At 37.6% G+C, this 18,840-nt stretch overlaps 1 protein-coding gene across 10 annotated transcripts in view; it reads left to right on the plus strand.

The window, feature by feature from the left end:
- Positions 1 to 10,947: 10,947 nt before the first annotated feature.
- LOC131104915 (membrane-associated guanylate kinase, WW and PDZ domain-containing protein 1-like) overlaps positions 10,948 to 18,840 on the plus strand; it is a 91,749-nt gene continuing 83,856 nt past the window's right edge. For 7 of the 10 annotated variants that reach the window (XM_058052582.1, XM_058052585.1, XM_058052587.1 and 4 more), the window contains exon 1: positions 10,949 to 11,701. In XM_058052582.1, coding sequence (XP_057908565.1) covers positions 11,404 to 11,701 — 298 coding nt within the window. In that variant the 5' untranslated portion in view covers positions 10,949 to 11,403. Of the gene's footprint in view, positions 11,702 to 18,840 lie in introns of all 10 variants that reach the window. The other 3 variants (XM_058052584.1, XM_058052596.1, XM_058052597.1) reach the window with 1 other exon arrangement.

The raw sequence follows: 18,840 nt of genomic DNA on the forward strand, positions 1-18,840 counted from the left end.
GCCAGCCAATCACAGGGCACATATAGACAAACAACCATTCACACTCACATTCATACCTATGGACAATTTGGAGTGGCTAATTAACCTAGCATGTTTTTGGAATGTGGGAGCACACACAAGGGGAGAACATGCAAACTCCACACAGATATGGCAGAGGGGGGAATCAAATGCGGGTCTCCTAGCTGTGTGGCCTCCATGCTAACCACTCGGCCACTTTGCAGCCTCAAAATTTCCATTCATTCATTTTCTACAACTTATCTTCACTAGGGTTGCGGAGGTGCTGGAGCCTATCCCAGCTGTCTTCGGGCGAGAGGCGGGGTACACCCTGGACTGGTGGCCAGCCAATCACAGGGCACATATAGACAAACAACCATTCACACTCACATTCATACCTATGGACAATTTGGAGTGGCTAATTAACCTAGCATGTTTTTGGAATGTGGGAGGAAACCGGAGTACTCGATGAAAATCCATGCATGCACGGGAAGAACATGCATACTCCGTGGGTGGAATTGAACCCGGGTCTCCTAGCTGTGTGGCCTGTGCGCTAACCACTTAACCACCGTGCAGCTCTCTCAGTATTGTTTCATCCAGTATTAATGTTCCACTTAAAGAGACAGTAACGATTTTATGTTCACTACATTTTTATTGGTCGAGATTGTTAGCAGGTGATCTCGGCCCCATGTTGAGCGTATTTATGATGATTTTGATTTTTGTGATTTTTCAGATTGCACGCCTTGCTGTGATGCTCAGACCCGATGCGGCTAACACCTACTCATTCCAAATTTGCTCTTAGTGGTGTTTTACCACAGGGAGGATTCCCACAGTATCTTGCCTGTCAGGCTGAGGTCATGCGTTGGTCCAATACTGACCACCCAGTCAAGCGGGAGATATGGGAGCGCTCCCATCAGCCTTGGCAGAGGTCAGAGTTCATGAAATGAGACGATAGCGTGCTTCCAAGACAAATGACTTGAAAATCTTATGCAGCTTTAATGTAATATTTATTAGCTGTAATAGTTTGGGCAACTTTAGGGAAGTGGAACACATGGTAAAGTTTTAAAACATTTTAATTTAACCTTTAATTGTAATGTATTACAGGTTCTCTCTCCGCCACCTTATAGTGCAGGGGTGGGCAAACTACGGCCCGGGGGCCACATGCGGCCCACCAAGCGTTTGAATCCGGCCCGCCAGTTGCTTTCTAAGTAACTTCAACTTTTAACATACAAACTGGCAACATGACTTGCAAGTCGGATGTCTGATTTAGTAAAAAATAAACAACAAAACTGTAAAATTAAATGACATAGTTTGATGTGGTGTGATGTTTAAAGTGCTCCTAAAAAAGGGACATGAGAACATACAACTGATATAGGATAACGCTTTTACAGATAAAATTAGACAAATAATTCAAGGAAAATGATAAGCATAAAATAGTGTGTGTGTGTTAAATATATGTTCTGGCCCCCCAGACAATTTTGTTAACTCAATGCGGCCCTCGAGTCCAAATATTTGCCCACCCCTGTTATAGTGGGTGTGTATTTTAATGACCTGTTAAATACTAACTGATGTTTACTGATTCTGGTAGCATGGAGCAAATCTAGAAAAAGCTAGAAAACCTGTTACTAAAGCTGTCCTGTGGTTTGTTATTTAAAGCTAATTCATTAATTATTATTTAAAAAAAAAAATAGCTTAAATGCTAGCCCCTCCTGTTTGTCTCACAATTTAGGTCTTAAAGAAAATGTTGAACGTTTCTCACATTTGACATCCAACCTTTAACCCACCGCGGTAAATAGATACCAGCGAGCCTTTTTCCCACATGGCGGAGGGAGACCTCCACGTCACTCCGCGTTGGCCTCCCACCTTTTGTGAGGTCATTCCGCTGGTAGCCATGGGAAATGTAAAACAGCAGGAAGATAGTTTGTTTTACTCGTAACATGAAAGAAGTATAAGGCAAACTGAAATCGAAGTAAACCCAAAGATTTGGCTTTTGGGGAAAGGGCGAAGGTGTCAAATATACTGAACAGTGGTGTGAAAAAGGGTTTGCCCCCTTCCTGATTTTTCCTGATGTTTGTCGCACTTAATGTTTCAGATCATTAAATAAATTTAAATATTAGTCCATTTCAGGGAGAAGAAAAATCCAAACCTACATGGTCCTGTGTGAGAACTTAACTGAGATTGAGATCTATCAGTCTGGATAAGGTTATACAGCCATTTTTAAAGCTTTGGGACTCCAGCAAACCAAAGTGAGAGCTATTACTAAAAAAATATTATTAAATTATTATTATTAAAAAATATGGAACGGTGGTGAATCTTTCCAGGAGTGGCTGGCCAACCAAAATGACCCCAATAACACAGCCATGAGTCATCCAAGAGGTCACAAAAGACCCCGCAACAACATCCAAAGACTTGCAAACCTCACTTGCCTCGCTTAAAGTCAGCGTTCATGACCCCACCATAGAAAGACAATGTGCAAAAATGACCTTCCTGATTTCTTTTTTTTTTTTTTACATGTTTGTCACATGTCAATGTTTGAGATCATTAAACAAATTTAATTATTAGTCCATTTCAGGGAGAAGAAAAATCCAAACCTACACGCCCCCTGTTAAAAAACAACTTCACTGAGATTGAGATCTATCAGTCTGGATAAGGTTATACAGCCATTTTTAAAGCTTTGGGACTCCAGCAAACCAAAGTGAGAGCCATTACTAACAAATTATAAAAACATGGAATGGTGGTGAATCTTTTCCCGGAGTGGCTGGCCAACCAAAATGACCCCAATAACAAAGCGACGACTCATCCAAAAGGTCACAAAAGACCCCGCAACAACATCCAAAGACTTGCAAACCTCACTTGCCTCAGTTAAAGTCAGCGTTCATGACCCCACCATAGAAAGACAACGTGCAAAAATGACCTTCCTGATTTCTTTTTTTTTTTTTTACATGTTTGTCACATGTCAATGTTTGAGATCATTAAACAAATTTAATTATTAGTCCATTTCAGGGAGAAGAAAAATCCAAACCTACACGCCCCCTGTTAAAAAACAACTTCACTGAGATTGAGATCTATCAGTCTGGATAAGGTTATACACCCATTTTTAAAGCTTTGGGACTCCAGCAAACCAAAGTGAGAGCCATTACTAACAAATTATAAAAACATGGAACGGTGGTGAATCTTTCCAGGAGTGGCTGGCCAACCAAAATGACCCCAATAACAAAGCGACGACTCATCCAAAAGGTCACAAAAGACCCCGCAACAACATCCAAAGACTTGCAAACCTCACTTGCCTCAGTTAGAGTCAGCGTTCATGACCCCACCATAGAAAAACACTGGGCAAAAATGACCTTCCTGATTTCTTATTTACCCACCAACTATATGTGCTTTCTTAAGTTTTTATTATTTGCCGTTTTATTATTATTATTATTATTATATTTATTTATTTATTTATTACTGATTGATTGATTTTCTTTATTCTTGATTTGTTTATTTATTTTTCATCTTATTTTAAATATATTTAAATATAAAAAGTAAGATATTTGAGAACAGTGGAATGTTTTATCAGAGCTTTTCTTGTAGAAAATTGGAACCAAAGCGAAGTTTTTTAAAAAAATATTGGTTTTTAATAAATTTTTAAACAATTTAATAAACATTTTTTTTGTTTTTTTTTGAAAACCTGATGTGGCCCAGTCTCACCCAGACCCGAGCTCCAGTGGCCCCCAAGTAAATTGAGATTGAGACCCCTGCTTTAAACCCTTTAAGCTCCAAAGTCTCACAATTGAGACAAGCAACATTGCTGCATTCAATAAGCCATAAGGCCAAAATATGATGCCTCATTTAGTTATTATTTCTGGAAACTTCAATCTGACAAACACGTGTTGGCTATTTTCCATGCAAAGTTTAGGAGTTTAATGAGTTTGAACCTCCGGCGGCGGCGAGTCTGCTCGCCATGAGAGTCCACAATCTGTACATTACGTGGGGCCGCTTCATGGATGCGTGACGCTTCACGGAGTTTTGAATGCACGGATGGTTTGTAGCGGCGTTGGGGGACATCTCAGGAGCTGCTGATCGGCAAGAACGAAAAAAGAGAGATTTGAAGTCCCCAAGTTGGCAACACTCTCCCCCCAAGGGCGGACCTTTGGGTCTACCATTGGGTGGGTGACAATTTTGCCTGTTTATTTATTTATTGAATCTTTTTTTAAGGAGTAATTTGGCATATCTGTATTAAAAATACACTGTGATACTTTTACTGTGATTTGTTTGATTGTTGCTGTGTACTTATTGATGCCTACTGTATTTATGCACGAGTTCGCAAGACTGTGGCACCGTACACTCAATTGATTTTGTGTTTGTGTGAACTAGCTATGGAAAAAAAATCCATAATTTTAGATTAATCAATTGCAATAAATATCAATAAAGAGTCTGACCAGCAGGGTGCAGCAAAGGCATGAGACACAGGAATTGCGCCTACGTGTGTGTGCAGACATGCTGATGATTCTTTTTTTATCCTCACAAGCAAAAGGCAGGATACACCCTGGACTGGTTGCCAGTTGTCATTCATTAATTCTACCGCTTATCCTCACAAGGGTCGTGGGGGTGCTGGAGCCTATCCCAGCTGACTTCGGGTGAGAGGCGGGGTACATCCTGAACTGGTGGCCAGCCAATCACAGGGCACATATAGACAAACAACCATTCACACTCACATTCATACCTATGGACAATTTGGAATTAGCCAATTAACCTAGCATGTTTTTGGAATGTGGGAGGAAACCGGAGTACCCGGAGAAAACCCACACAAACTCCACACAGAGATGCCAGAGGGGGGAATCAAACGCGGGTCTCCCAACTGTGTGGCCTCCATGCTAACCACTCCACATTTTGCAGCCTCAAAATTTCCATTCATTCATTTTCTACAACTTATCTTCACTAGGGTTGCATGGGTGCTGGAGCCTATCCCAGCTTAATGCTTAATGTAGTATTACCTCATGATATTGTAATATCTGTGATTTAGTGTATCTGGGCCTTTTGTGGGCGGGGTTTAGAGCTAAACAAAAACAAACAAAAAAAGTGAAATGTGAAAAACAAGAACAGTAGTCCAAGCTGCCACGGAGAACGTGAGTCCCCCCCCCCCCCCCGTGCCCCCAGGAAAAGGATTCCAAACATAAGTTTGAAAAGTACCCAGGGTGTCCCACTTCTGTTTCTGTTATCGGAAATATCCACATATTGAAGGGATAATCCATTTCACAGTTGAGGGGGGACAGCTGACATGCAGTCTAAATGTGGAATGAGGAACAAACCGTTTGAGTCCGTGGAAAGGTGTTATCCTTATTGATCCAAACCACACATTCCACGTCACTCGGATCATACCATGCCTAATGTGTGCATTAGCCGCAACGTAAATATCTGATTCCCAGGCTGTTGTGTTGCAAAGCGGTTGGTCTGTTGACTGACCGCAAGAAACCATGGCAACAGAACTTGTTTTACTGTGCGCCAGTACCTCACCTGCACCAGGAATATTTGTTATGAAGCCAGCAATCAGTCTCAGTTTGAGGTCTGAATTATGGTTGACAACCAAAGATTTTGTGGTTCGGAATGTTAGGAAATATCTAATACGACACAGGGAAACAAGAACCAGATTTGGCCGCCGAAGACCAGGTACATTTGTTCACTTCCTGCTTTCCATAATACAGTTTAAGTTTTTTTTTTGTTTTTTTTCAATAATGTACCTCGTACCGAAGTACAAGGTGATATGAGCATCCAATGACATAATGGGTACCATAGTAAGTGTCAATATAGTATACTATAGTAATACAGTATAGACTCTTCATCCTTGTATTTAGCAAATTTATTTTATTCATTAATTTATTTTATTATTTTTTTATTTTTTTTTTTAGTTTTTAAACATTTTTTTACTTTTTTTTTTTTTGTCCTGTACCAAAGTAGGAGGTGATATGAGCATCCAATGCCATAATGTGTACCATAGTAAGTGTCAATATAGTGATATACTATATAGCACATCAAGACTGGTTCAAGACTCTTCATCCTTGTATTTCGCAAATTTATTTTATTCATTAAATTATTTTATTAATTTTTATTAATTTTTTTTTAGTTTTTAAACATTTTTTTACATTTTTTTATTTTTTGTCCTGTACCAAAGTACTCGGTGATATGAGCATCCAATGCCATAATGTGTACCATAGTAAGTGTCAATATAGTGATATACTATATAGCACATCAAGACTGGTTCAAGACTCTTCATCCTTGTATTTCGCAAATTTATTTTATTCATTAAATTATTTTATTAATTTTTATTAATTTTTTTTTAGTTTTTAAACATTTTTTTACATTTTTTATTTTTTGTCCTGTACCAAAGTAGGACGTGATATGAGGATCCAATGACATAATGTGTACCATAGTAAGTGTCAATATAGTGATATATATAGCACATCATGACTGGTTCAAGACTCTTCATCCTTGTATTTCGCAAATTTATTTTATTCATTAAATTATTTTATTAATTTTTATTATTTTTTTTTAGTTTTTAAACATTTTTTTACATTTTTTATTTTTTGTCCTGTACCAAAGTACTCGGTGATATGAGCATCCAATGCCATAATGTGTACCATAGTGCGTGTCAATATAGTGATATATATAGCACATCATGAATGGTTCAAGTCTCTTCATCCTTGTATTTAGCAAATTTATTTTATTCATTAAATTATTTTATAATTTTTTATAAATTTTTTTTTAGTTTTTAAACATTTTTTTTACATTTTTTATTTTTTGTCCTGTACCAAAGTACTCGGTGATATGAGCATCCAATGCCATAATGGGTACCATAGTAAGTGTCAATATAGTGATATACAGTATATAGCACATCATGACTGGTTCAAGTCTCTTCATCGTTATATACCAAGTAGCATGTATCGTGCAACTGTGTTCTGGTTTAATATGTTTATATATTTCTGTTAGACCACAAACCCGGGGCCTGCAACATTCAAATCTTTGTTCAAATGTTTTGCACAACACACCCGTGACGTAATGACAATGGAAACTGAAACTGGTGTTGGAGTCAGTTCAGGCTCCACCTAGCCGCAAAGTGAATCCAGCACCAACACCAAAAGGAGTAAAGAAGTGAGACCAAAATACGGTCCAGGTCCTTCAGCTTCCCCCTGCAGGCAGGAGAATGCTACACAGATTACCACACTAGAATGAAGTACTCTTGAGTATATAAACACACACATTGTGATACACACTCGTCTATAAATAGTTTGTAAACGCACAAGCCCGCACACAATTATAGTTTACACACATCTGTAAATACTAACACATGCAAACATCTGTAAATAGATGATTATTTTGTGTTATGTTCTAAATTTGTGAACAAATGGAGTTATCTTGTCATCAAAATCATTTTTTTCCCGTGTTGTTTTTGTTGCTTCATAGAAATAAACAATTGATGTGTCACTAAAACAAAAAAATACGGACGCCAGAGAATTTGCTTCTCTGCAGAAAAAGCTCATTTTCTTTGGGTTTTGGTTGCTGAAACCATCCTATGTTCTACTGATGATTAATAAAGACCCAAAAAGCTCAAAACACATTTTGTTTTCACATGAAAGAAGAGAGTAAAGTTTCTTTATATAGTTTTAATGTTCATGTAGTCTTAAATTCTGGAAATTTCAGCAAAAAAATGCTCACTCGTCTCTGAAAATGGTCAATGAGTTAAGATTGTGAAAAAAATGACATCACTATATTGTAACTCTTTGATATATATTTCTAAAATCACATGATGTACAGGAAGTGAGTAAATGTACTGCACATGGTACAAATTGTGGGGTAGAATTCAATAAGCTTTGCTTCTTCCACTTCCTTTTGGAATCATTTGAATGATCTGATACATTTAAGTGTGACAAACATGCACAAAATAAGAAATCAGAAATGGTAAACACTTTTCACACCACTGGATTATCATAACTGTGGTTTATTGGTTTCCAAAAATGTTGACATTAATATATATATACATATATATATACTACATATAAAATTCCAAAAACATGTTAAGTTAATTGGTGACTCCAAATTGTCAGATTAAAATGTGGTATGAATGTGAGTGTGAATGGTTGTTTGTCTATACGTGCCCTGTGATTCTGTTTTGCAACCACACGAGGGAGTAGTAGGAGAAGAAAGGTGAGGACTTTAAACTCTACTGTAGAGGCCACACTCACAAACCCATCAGTGAGATGTGGATGTGGATTTGGAGTGAAAAACTCGAATGTTGCCAAGCTTTAAAATGCACATTTAAAGTAACCGGAATAAATAATGTGGGTAGTTTGCTAAGTATGGAAATATCAATAAGTCAACTCTTTATACTATTATTTTTATGTTGATTTCTATCAGAGGTGGGCAATTACTTTCCCAATAGGAAACAGAAAATATATGTGTTTGATATGAATTTTATCTCTTTATAAAAAACAGAAAAATAAACTTACTTTAAGTAATGTGGGTAGTTTGCTAAGTATGGCAATGTCAATAAGTCAACTCTTTATACTATTATTTTTATGTTGATTTCTATGAGATGCGGGCAATTACTTTTCCCAGTGGGAAACAGAAAATATCTGTGTTTAATATGAATTTTATCTCTTTCTAAAAAACAGAAAAATAAACTTACTTTATCCCTTTCATGCATGATCCATGATAAACTGAGTTTAAAAAAAAGTTTTTATGTGTTTTTAGACATAAAAATAAGAACTGAACTCATATGAATTTTATCTCTTTATAAAAAACAGAAAAATAAACTTATTCGATGAGTATAATCAGCATAAAAAATTGATTAATTTTCTTTTTGAATTTTGATCCACATTATTAGCAGGTGTGGCCTATAAGCCAGTACTTTGCCTACGTCTGAAAAATATTAATTTTTAAAAACTGTTACTGCTGCTTTACCCCTGTAAAAACTGCTCCATTCCTCAAAAGGCTATTTAGAATCTAATTGTTTTGCTTATTTTGGTATTTTGCTTAATTCTGGTGAAATGTCATTCAAATCTGTGTCTGTGTACATGCAATTTGTATTGTGATGTAGAAACCAATGCAGCGTTCTGCTGCAGTGGCGGAGCTACGTGGTGGCCAGGGGTGGCCGTGACCACCTCACTGTTTATTATCGTTTTTTTTAATTTCTTGTTAATTGTAATAGCTGGTACCGCTACTAGTGTGTTACCTGAAGAATAAAACGAACACGACAACATGGAATGCCTAAAAGCTATTTCACAGATTATTTTTTTTCTTTTGCTGGTAGCTAATCAGAAACCTCGTTAGGAATTGCAAATGAATGTAGCTTTCCTTTACATCCGAAGAAACACTTCCTGGAAGACATAAACAGAAAAGCTTGGAGGGAGGCGGGGACAGCAGAGCTTGGGGGAGGGCAGAACGTGTATCTGGCCTACAGCACATGCCCATATAAGGAAACCTGGTGCTCTGTGACATCACAAACTGCCTGTGTGAGAATGTCGTCGGAAAACCGAGCATTGAGTGGCCACAACATTAGGTACACCTGCACTTTAGCTGTATCAAACACTCTTCCTGTAAGGCTCTGGTGAAATATTACACCCCTCACAATATGTTACAGTATGCACGTTTTAATATTAAATTTGTTTCATACACGGTGCTTTTCAGGACAGAGGCTCATTCCGTCATTTCGTCTACGTCTACTTATATACTTCCCTCTTTGGCATCATTCCATGTTTGCATGAATCACCAACTTCTCACAGATCATAAAGAAATAATTCTGCTGAGAGAAAGATGGCCGCCGATGACCTCATTATTTTAGAGTTGTTATAAATCTGACTGAATTGCTTGTAATTGTTGAAAATGTGAACTCAATAATGCTGCCGATCACTTGTTTGTTTAATTGGTTCTAATTGGCAGCTGGTGTATAACAATATTAGTGTATGAGTTCAACATGATTAGTATGTGATATAATATGATATAATAAAGTGTTTCATAGAAGTGGAAGTGTTAACAGAATGTGTGAATATAATTAGATTTCAGTTTTCAGATTTTAGATTTTAAGTGTTCAGTGATTCCCTTATTATTCCCTTTTAATTGTTTAATTGGTTCTAATTGGCAGCAGTTTTATAACAATATTAGTGTATGAGTTCAACATGATTAATATGAGATATAATGGAGTGTTTCATATAAGTGGAGTGTGTTAATATAATTTTCAGTTTTGAGATTTTAGATTGTAAGTGTTCAGTGATTCCCTTATAATTGAGACCCTTATAAAAATGTACTTATATGATTCATAAGTACATTTTTATAATGTAATTATAGGATTTATAAGTACATTTTTATAAGGGTCTCAAAATAACTACAGTGAAGTTATTAACTATTAGTACAATTTACTTGCTGCATATTAAATATACATATGATCTTTTATTTTGAAGGAGTCTTCCCCGCAAATTTAGCCTTTTTATTCTATATTTGGCCAGCCTTTTTTTTCGCAGTGAATGAGAAATGAATGAATGAATAATGTATAATAAAAATAATAATACATTTTATTTGTATAGTGCTTTTCAAAATACTCAAAGACACTTTACAGAAGAATGGAGTTGAATAAAAGCAAGTAACCAGAGTAGAAGACACACAAAAATACAACATTAATTCGTTAATACACAGTTAAAACATGAGTAAAAGCGGGGCGGGGCATACTAAATAACCCAGGTGATGATGTACACGTCAGCCATTATAATATTATTTATAAGATTATATAATGAGTTTGACACAGCAACCTCCATAGAACCTAACAATCTACATCACTTTATCTCTGCATTATTTATGAATACAAAGTAAAAGGTCGTGGTCGAGTTCACTCCCAGTAATCTGTTCAAAGTGGGTGGGAGGAGCTTCTAAACTAAGAGGTGTGCGCATGCGCCCCACTGCCCACTACTACTACTACTACTTTTGCGTCCTTGGCGCAGGAGCAGACGCGGTGAACTTGTTTTACCTGTTTAAAGGCGCCGCCGGGTCAAGCTAACCAAGCTGTGCGGATCGGTAACCGTTATCCAAGACCGATAAAAAAGCGTGGGAGAGTGAAAATAGAAAAGTTAAAATGACCACAGATAACCACGGAGCGATTTGACGCCACTGCAAGGAATCAGAGCGTGTTCGTTGCTCAAGAAGCGGAAATAAACAACAACAACAACAACAACAACAACAGAGGATCCGCCAAATGGGTTTCAATCCATCGGGATGCCGGCGTGCATTCGGAGCAGCACGCCTTGGCTCAGGACGCGTATAAAAACGCACCGATTTGGGATGGAACCCAAACATTGTCGAGTTTGTCATTTACCGGAACTACCTCTGTGCTTATGCGTCAACTCGGCGGCACCAAAGGATTTAACTTGAATCGCAGTCAGCATGTCAAAAGTCATCCAAAAGAAGAACCATTGGATCACCAAAGTGAACCGGTGCGTAATTGTGCGGGACTCGAGCGGTGAGCTGAATGTGGAGTTTCTCGGTGGAGCTGAACACGGACAGTTTGCCCACATAGGACACATCCGAGAGGATGCTGTTCTTTACCGGGACGGTAAACTTAGCGAGGGGGAGCTCGTTCTGGAGGTCGATGGGCTGTCCGTGTCTGGATTACCCATGTATGACATTTTAACCGTCATAACACGCGTCAAAGGGCCCATCGCTTTGAAGACTGTGCGTCAAGGTAAGGCGGTCATAACTAAGCGGTATTGTATGTATGTTGTGGGAATGTTTGGGGGTCCATCTTCATTCCATCACAGCTCACCGGTCTCACAGACATGAAACATTATCTATTTGTCTAAAACAGGGGTCTCAAACTCAATTTACCTGGGGGAAATTTCACTGTATCTCTTTGGTGATCCAAAATACAGTGAAATTTCACTGTATTTTATTCTTGAAATAAGTATTTCCAGCTTAAAGGTCCTGAATTTAAGTAAAATGTACTTTCTGCATGGTAGTATTTCCCCCCCAAAATGTAGTATTTTCATCTAAATTAAAATAAAATAAAATACAGTGAAATTTCACTGTATTTTATTCTTGAAATAAGTATTTCCAGCTTAAAGGTCCTGAATTTAAGTAAAATGTACTTTCTGCATGGTAGTATTTCCCCCCAAAATGTACTCTTTTCATCTAAAATAAAATAAAATAAAATACCGGGAAATTTCACTGTATTTTATTCTTGAAATAAGTATTTCCAGCTTAAAGGTCCTGAATTTAAGTAAAATGTACTTTCTGCGTGGTAGTATTTCCCCCCAAAATGTACTCTTTTCATCTAAAATAAAATAAATAAATAAATAAAATAAAATACAGTGAAATTTCACTGTATTTTATTCTTGAAATAAGTATTTCCAGCTTAAAGGTTCTGAATTTAAGTAAAATGTACTTTCTGCGTGGTAGTATTTCCCCCCAAAATGTAGTATTTTCATCTAAATTAAAATAAAATAAATAAATAAAATAAAATACAGTGAAATATCACTGTATTTTATTCTTGAAATAAGTATTTCCTGCTTAAAGGTCCTGAATTTAAGTAAAATGTACTTTCTGCGTGGTAGTATTCCCCCCCCAAAATGTACTCCTTTCCTGTAAAATAAAATAAAATAAAATAAAATAAAATAAAATAAAATAAAATAAAATAAAATAAAATAAAATAAAATAAAATAAAATAAAAATACAGTGAAATATCACTGTATTTTATTCTTGAAATAAGTATTTCCTGCTTAAAGGTCCTGAATTTAAGTCAAATGTACTTTCTGCATGATAGTATTTCCCCCCCAAAATGTACTCTTCATCTAAAATAAAATAAAATAAATACATAAAAAAAATAAAATACAGTGAAATTTCACTGTATTTTATTCTTGAAATAAGTATTTACAGGTCCTGAATTTAAGTCAAATGTACTTTCTGCACGGTAGTATTTTCAAACAGGCAATCCGGTGGCATCGGTTTATTATGTAAACGACTGCCCTTCGGATGCTAACATCAGCTGTTTGTTGTCTTCCTCTGTCTCATGTGAGTTGTGCTTATTGTTTCATAAACCAAATGCGGATGATCCACGCTGCCTCGGTAATTACTGAAATTTGAAAATGAACATTTGTACATGTGTCACTTCATCCAGTCAGCCTGGCATCCTGTTCCCCACCCGGAACCCCCACGCAACATGCCAGCACATTTGATAAAGCTTGCTTGTCTCCAGGGGAATCATTAACAGTTTTACATAACACTTTCAGGTTAGTTTCGAGTGAACTGTTCGCCCATTTGTCAACGCTTGAACTCTGAAGCCAAAGTCCGAGTCCCTGGGAAAAAGGCTGAGCATCAGTCCTGCCTTGCGTTAGCCAAACAGCTTCTGGTCCCACTTTTGGGATTTTTGATGAGCATAGATCAGGGGTCTCAAACTCAATTTACCTGGGGGCCACTGGAGCTAGGGTCTGGGCAAGGCTGGGCCGCATCAGGTTTAAAAAAAAAAAACAAAAAACGCATTTATTAAAAACAGAAAAATATACTTACTATATTTACTTAGTATATTTACTTATTTATATAACTTTTTCAGTGCTTTGGTTCTGATTTTCTACAATAAAAGCTCTGATAAAACATTCCACTGTTCTCAAATATCTTAATTTTTATTTTTCTGCTCAAAATAAGATGAAAAATAAATAAACAAATCAAGAATAAAGAAAATCAATCAGTAATAAATAAATATAATAATAATAATAAAATGGCAAATAATAAAAACTTAAGAAAGCACATATAGTTGGTGGGTAGACAAATGATTTTTTTCAGATTAAAATGAACAAAGCATTATTAGAGCCCTGTAGACATGACAAAACACGACTATAGTCACATTTATACTCTTTTTATTTACAACATATTGCGCAACTGCAGGGTCTTGAGACACATGCTAACTCGCAAACTAGAGAGCTAGCCACCTAAACGGTAGCCTTCAAGTTATTTCCTTTCAACTTAAATCGCCAAAAACTTACCACTTCCACACGGATAGGGAGGATAACTATTAACAGTTATTTAACCTTTAACATGAACATGAATCAAACGTAATCATTTTTTCTGGGTACATGATACCATACAGCATCAGTATCAAACTTGCGCGGGCCGCACTAACATTAAACTTTCATATCAAGGCGGGGGCCTCAAACTAGTGTCCTGCGGGCCACATTTGGCCCACGGCATAGATGGTTTCCAACAAATCTGCTTTCCTGTTAAATAATTTTGTGAAACCGCAGAGTTGAATAATATCAGACTCCTTCTTGTGGTTTGTCATTAGGTGACTCAGCTGATTGCCCTGGTCTCTAATTAAAGTCCGACGGAGGGGGGGGGGCTTTTACTGCAGCCTCACAATCCCTTCCATTGTGCCCGATTGTGCATTAGACCATTATGTAGAACTCATCGTCTTCCACAAGCCAATATATCCCTGGTCGGATCAGGAGCTGTCAGGGTAATATGTCCCCATTTCCACTCCACAGGGCTGGGGGTAATATTACATTCATCAGTCCCGCTACCGTGAGACAAAACTTTGTCAGTGTAAGAAGGGAGGGAACCCTACAGGTGTGCTCCCAGTGAGGAATGCAGGAAGAAAAAAAATCTGAATGGAGTGTGGGAGCAGGAATATTCCACTTGTGTAGTTTTGACTCTAGGCTTTACATATCCGTCTGTAAATACTTGATACTGGAAGAATATCATTGATGGCAAACATGTATTGTTTGTGGTTTATTGGTTATTGGTGAGGCAATATTTACTTTGTGAGTGCTGAATAAGTTTAATGGTTTAAGTACAAAGTACATGTGGATTTAATGTTGCGATGACAGTGTTAGAAAATTCATTTTGGAAACAAAGAGCCCATTTTCACGTCAAAACAGTGAAGTATTTTATCCCTTCTGTCACAGTCAAACATCAATGACGTTCTGGGGGCCCTGAAATTGTATTTTTTGAAAATGGCTCAAAAGTGGGAAAATCTGCAAACGCTGCCTTGTTTTTGCTGTGTGGACAAGCAAACCACTACTTTCCGAAAATGATAACATCAATAAATTATTGCTTTTCATGATTGACTATGGCCCATTATTAGTCAAAAGATACATATGAATCTTATATAAAAAAATATGCCATTTTATTCAGAAATAGAAGATTTGAAGTGACAGCAAATAAGCGCACAAACACCGTGTTGCCAATTGAATAGTCTGTTAAAATAATGTTAAATAATAAAATGTGTGTCAAATATCTTCAGCAAAATGGTACATGTACACAAAAATAAAATCATGATCATTTTCATTATTTTCTTCACCTGAGAAACTTAAGAAAGCACATATAGTTGGTGGGTAGACAAACAATTTTTTTCAGATTAAAATGAACAAAGCATTATTAGAGCCCTGTAGACATGACAAAACACGACTATAGTCACATTTATACTCTTTTTATTTACAACATATTGCGCAACTGCAGGGTCTTGAGACACATGCTAACTCGCAAACTAGAGAGCTAGCGACCTAAACGGTAGCCTTCAAGTTATTTCCTTTCAACTTAAATAGCCAAAAACTTACCACTTCCACACGGATAGGGAGGATAACTATTAACAGTTATTTAACTTTTAGGGGGCACTAAGGCGGGGGCCTCAAACTAGTGTCCTGCGGGCCACATTTGGCCCAAGGGCCGCGTGTTTGAGACCCCTGCCTTAGTGGTTTGGTCCACATATCATATTAGAAAAGAGGCAAAAAATGCCCATCACTGTTTTCCCAAGTCAAAGTTAAATAAAAAAAATGATGAATCGATTACCAAAATATTTATCGTTCAATTAGAGTAATCGATCAATAGATTCCTTGTTGCAGGTATTGTCACGGTTCGGCATGTCTGTGTTGCGATGCGACCCCAGGATGCCCAGAGCAGCACCGAATGCAGGTAAAAATATTAATTTTTTGCAATAATTGCAGCAGCAGGTAAACAGCAACTCAGGAAGCAGAAAGACAAACTCTAATGATCCCACAAAGGGAGAAGCACACACCTGAACTAAATACACACTGAAATTAGGCACAGGTGTGGGTGATTAGGGCAACCGAGGCAGACACGGGAAAGCAGGAAGTCAAATACAAAATAAGAGCGTGCAAAACGGAAACCAAAGCCCAAGAAGGTCACTCAAACTCAAACTGTCACGTGGGAACCCACACAGGGCGTGACAGGTATAAAGACAAATCATATGTAGTATTCTGGTCGCTAGGTGTTAGCAATGACTTGACTTGACATTACATTACTTTAAGACTACATGTAGTCACCCACGGCATGTGGCAGAGTGAAAACAAGTTCTCCCAATCCATGTGGAAGTGGTACATTTTGGACAACTTACTTTGTCCTGCTTTCCGATTCTATTTGAAACGTTCTGTTAAGTTTAGAATAGATACATTTTAAAGCCATTGCCGTCCAGTGTGATTAATTCACTCACTGTACAGTGTGATTAATTCACTCACATATGCGCCTTCAAATAAGACGGGTGCAGGTGAAAAAAATAAAAAAGGAGCATTCGAACATTTTTCAATTTCTCCGCCTTTTCAGCAATTCTCGTGTTTATGCTCGATGAGGTACTAGCTAGCTTGTACTGCGGTTGCACTTGCTAACCAGCTATGTGAGCATATGGATACCGGAACGATGCAGGAAAGATGACTATTCTCTGTGATGGAAGTGCAGCCCCACTCATGCGCTAAAATACTTTTCTTTCCGTCCGCACGCATCAAAACACCGGTTCAAATTCCCGGGAGGTGTGCCTTAAAAAAGAAAGCGAGGAAGTGTTTCTTTCCTCATACATTTTACTCATCAACAAGCAGTCACGAGAGGCACGCCTCCACAAGTCCACTGTGGAAGACTGAAGCCTGATTGTGCCACTATATTACAAATGGATGTCACTGCCCCCCCCCCCCCCCACCATTAGTTAAATAATTAGAGGCAATGGTTAAACAGTAAATTCTGTTTCATTAATTTCTGATTGCCACCATCCAAACTTCATTTGATTAACAATGGTAGTACATTGTGACATTCATTCAAAGTTTTACCATATTTCCACTGCATTTCAGTCCAGCTTCAGCCTTCAAATGGCTGTCATGTTGATTCTACATTTAGAGTTCTGTATCTTTTTCAAAGCATTGCACATGACTGCACCATTCTTAGAAAAAAAATATCTCAGCACTGATGGTGGTTTGCTAGTTTTGATCCTGCTTCTGTAGTATGAAATTTAAAGAGCATTGCAGAGAGAGGTTCTTAAAAGCAAGTGACAGGACTAACATGAGACATAGAAGCAAAGCAGGGAAGTATAAGGTAGAGGAGAGGGGGAAAGATGCGACCGCCTTCACTGACAGCCAGAAGAAGAAGAATATGGAACACATAAGAACACATGGAGAGGGAACCCTCACATCACAGATTTTCAATAATATTCAGGTCTGGGGACTGAGATGGCCATTCCAGAACTTCGTACTTGTTCCTCTGCATGAATGCCTCAGTAGAATTTAAGTTTATGGTCATTGGGCTCTAATTTTGCAGACCCTAATTTTGTCGCCAATGGGGTGTGGCCAGCACACTTTGCTAATTTTGTGAGCGGCGCAGCATGGCGCACCTGCGCCTCTGTCCATCCCACCGTCGCTAGTAGCAGAGAGGGAGGAGAGAAAGGGGCCTTAACTAGGACTGTGCCTGTGGCCTTCCATTTCATCACTCTGCTCCTCAGAGTGGAACCTGAAAACGGAAACAAATATATTAATATAATATATTATAATATGTATAATAAAAAATGCTTTTGCTTCTGCTATACCCTACACTTTTCAGTGCTTTGGTTCCGGTTTTCCACAAGAAAAGCTCTAATAAAACATTCCACTGTTCTCAAATATCTTAATTTCTATTTACTACACAAAATAAGATGAAAAAAAATTATAAAAAATGAATTTAAATTAAAATAAAGAAAATCAATAAATCAATAAAATAATAATAAAACAGCAAATAAGAAAAACTTATTAACATATAATTGGTAAGTAGAATTTTTTTTTCAGATTCAAATTAACAGTATTAACAGTTATTTAACCTTTAACATGAACATTAATGAAACTTAGCCATTTTACCTAATTAGCAAGTTAGCATCGTTACATCTGGGAGCAGCGTCATGACTTGCAAAATCGCATCAATTGTGTCCGGCGTGCACACACACAGATTTAAGCTGTCATTTCTGGGTACATGATACCGTACAGCATATCAAGGTGGGGGGCCTCAGACTAGCATCCCGCGGGCTGCATTTGGCCCGCGGGCCGCAAGTTTGAGACCCCTTGCCGTAAAGGATTTTTTGGCTTCATCCCCCGAGTCTGTTGAACATCTCGATTGTTAATTAGATGTCCCAGAAATTAGGCTTGAGGTGGTATTTTTTCTGTTTGAGATTGTCTGAAATTCAAAAGCGATGTGCCTCAGTTAACAAACAAATGGGAAGAAAAATTCAGTCACGCACCATCACTTCATTTCTTTCTGAATGTGCATTGACCTACACAAACAAACACACACACACACACACACACACACACACACACTTATCTGTCTGCTAAGTCACAACGCCAATCAAGCCAACACACTGCAAGCGTGTTCTGTATCATGAGGATAAAGTGAGCTTTAAGCTGTGCTCCTCGTAGCTTCACACATCTGGAAAGGATTACACACCATAACAATTTTTATTTTTCACATTAATCGGTTCTATTTATGGCATTTTTCTTTGTGTTACTAATTGTATATTTACTTAAGACTTTGTTTTTAAGGCGTTGAATGGGCTGGCCCCCCAAATACATCTCGGACCTCATCCAAGTT

This window comes from Doryrhamphus excisus, chromosome 16, assembly GCF_030265055.1.
Source record: "Doryrhamphus excisus isolate RoL2022-K1 chromosome 16, RoL_Dexc_1.0, whole genome shotgun sequence".
NCBI classification, from domain to species: domain Eukaryota; kingdom Metazoa; phylum Chordata; class Actinopteri; order Syngnathiformes; family Syngnathidae; genus Doryrhamphus; species Doryrhamphus excisus.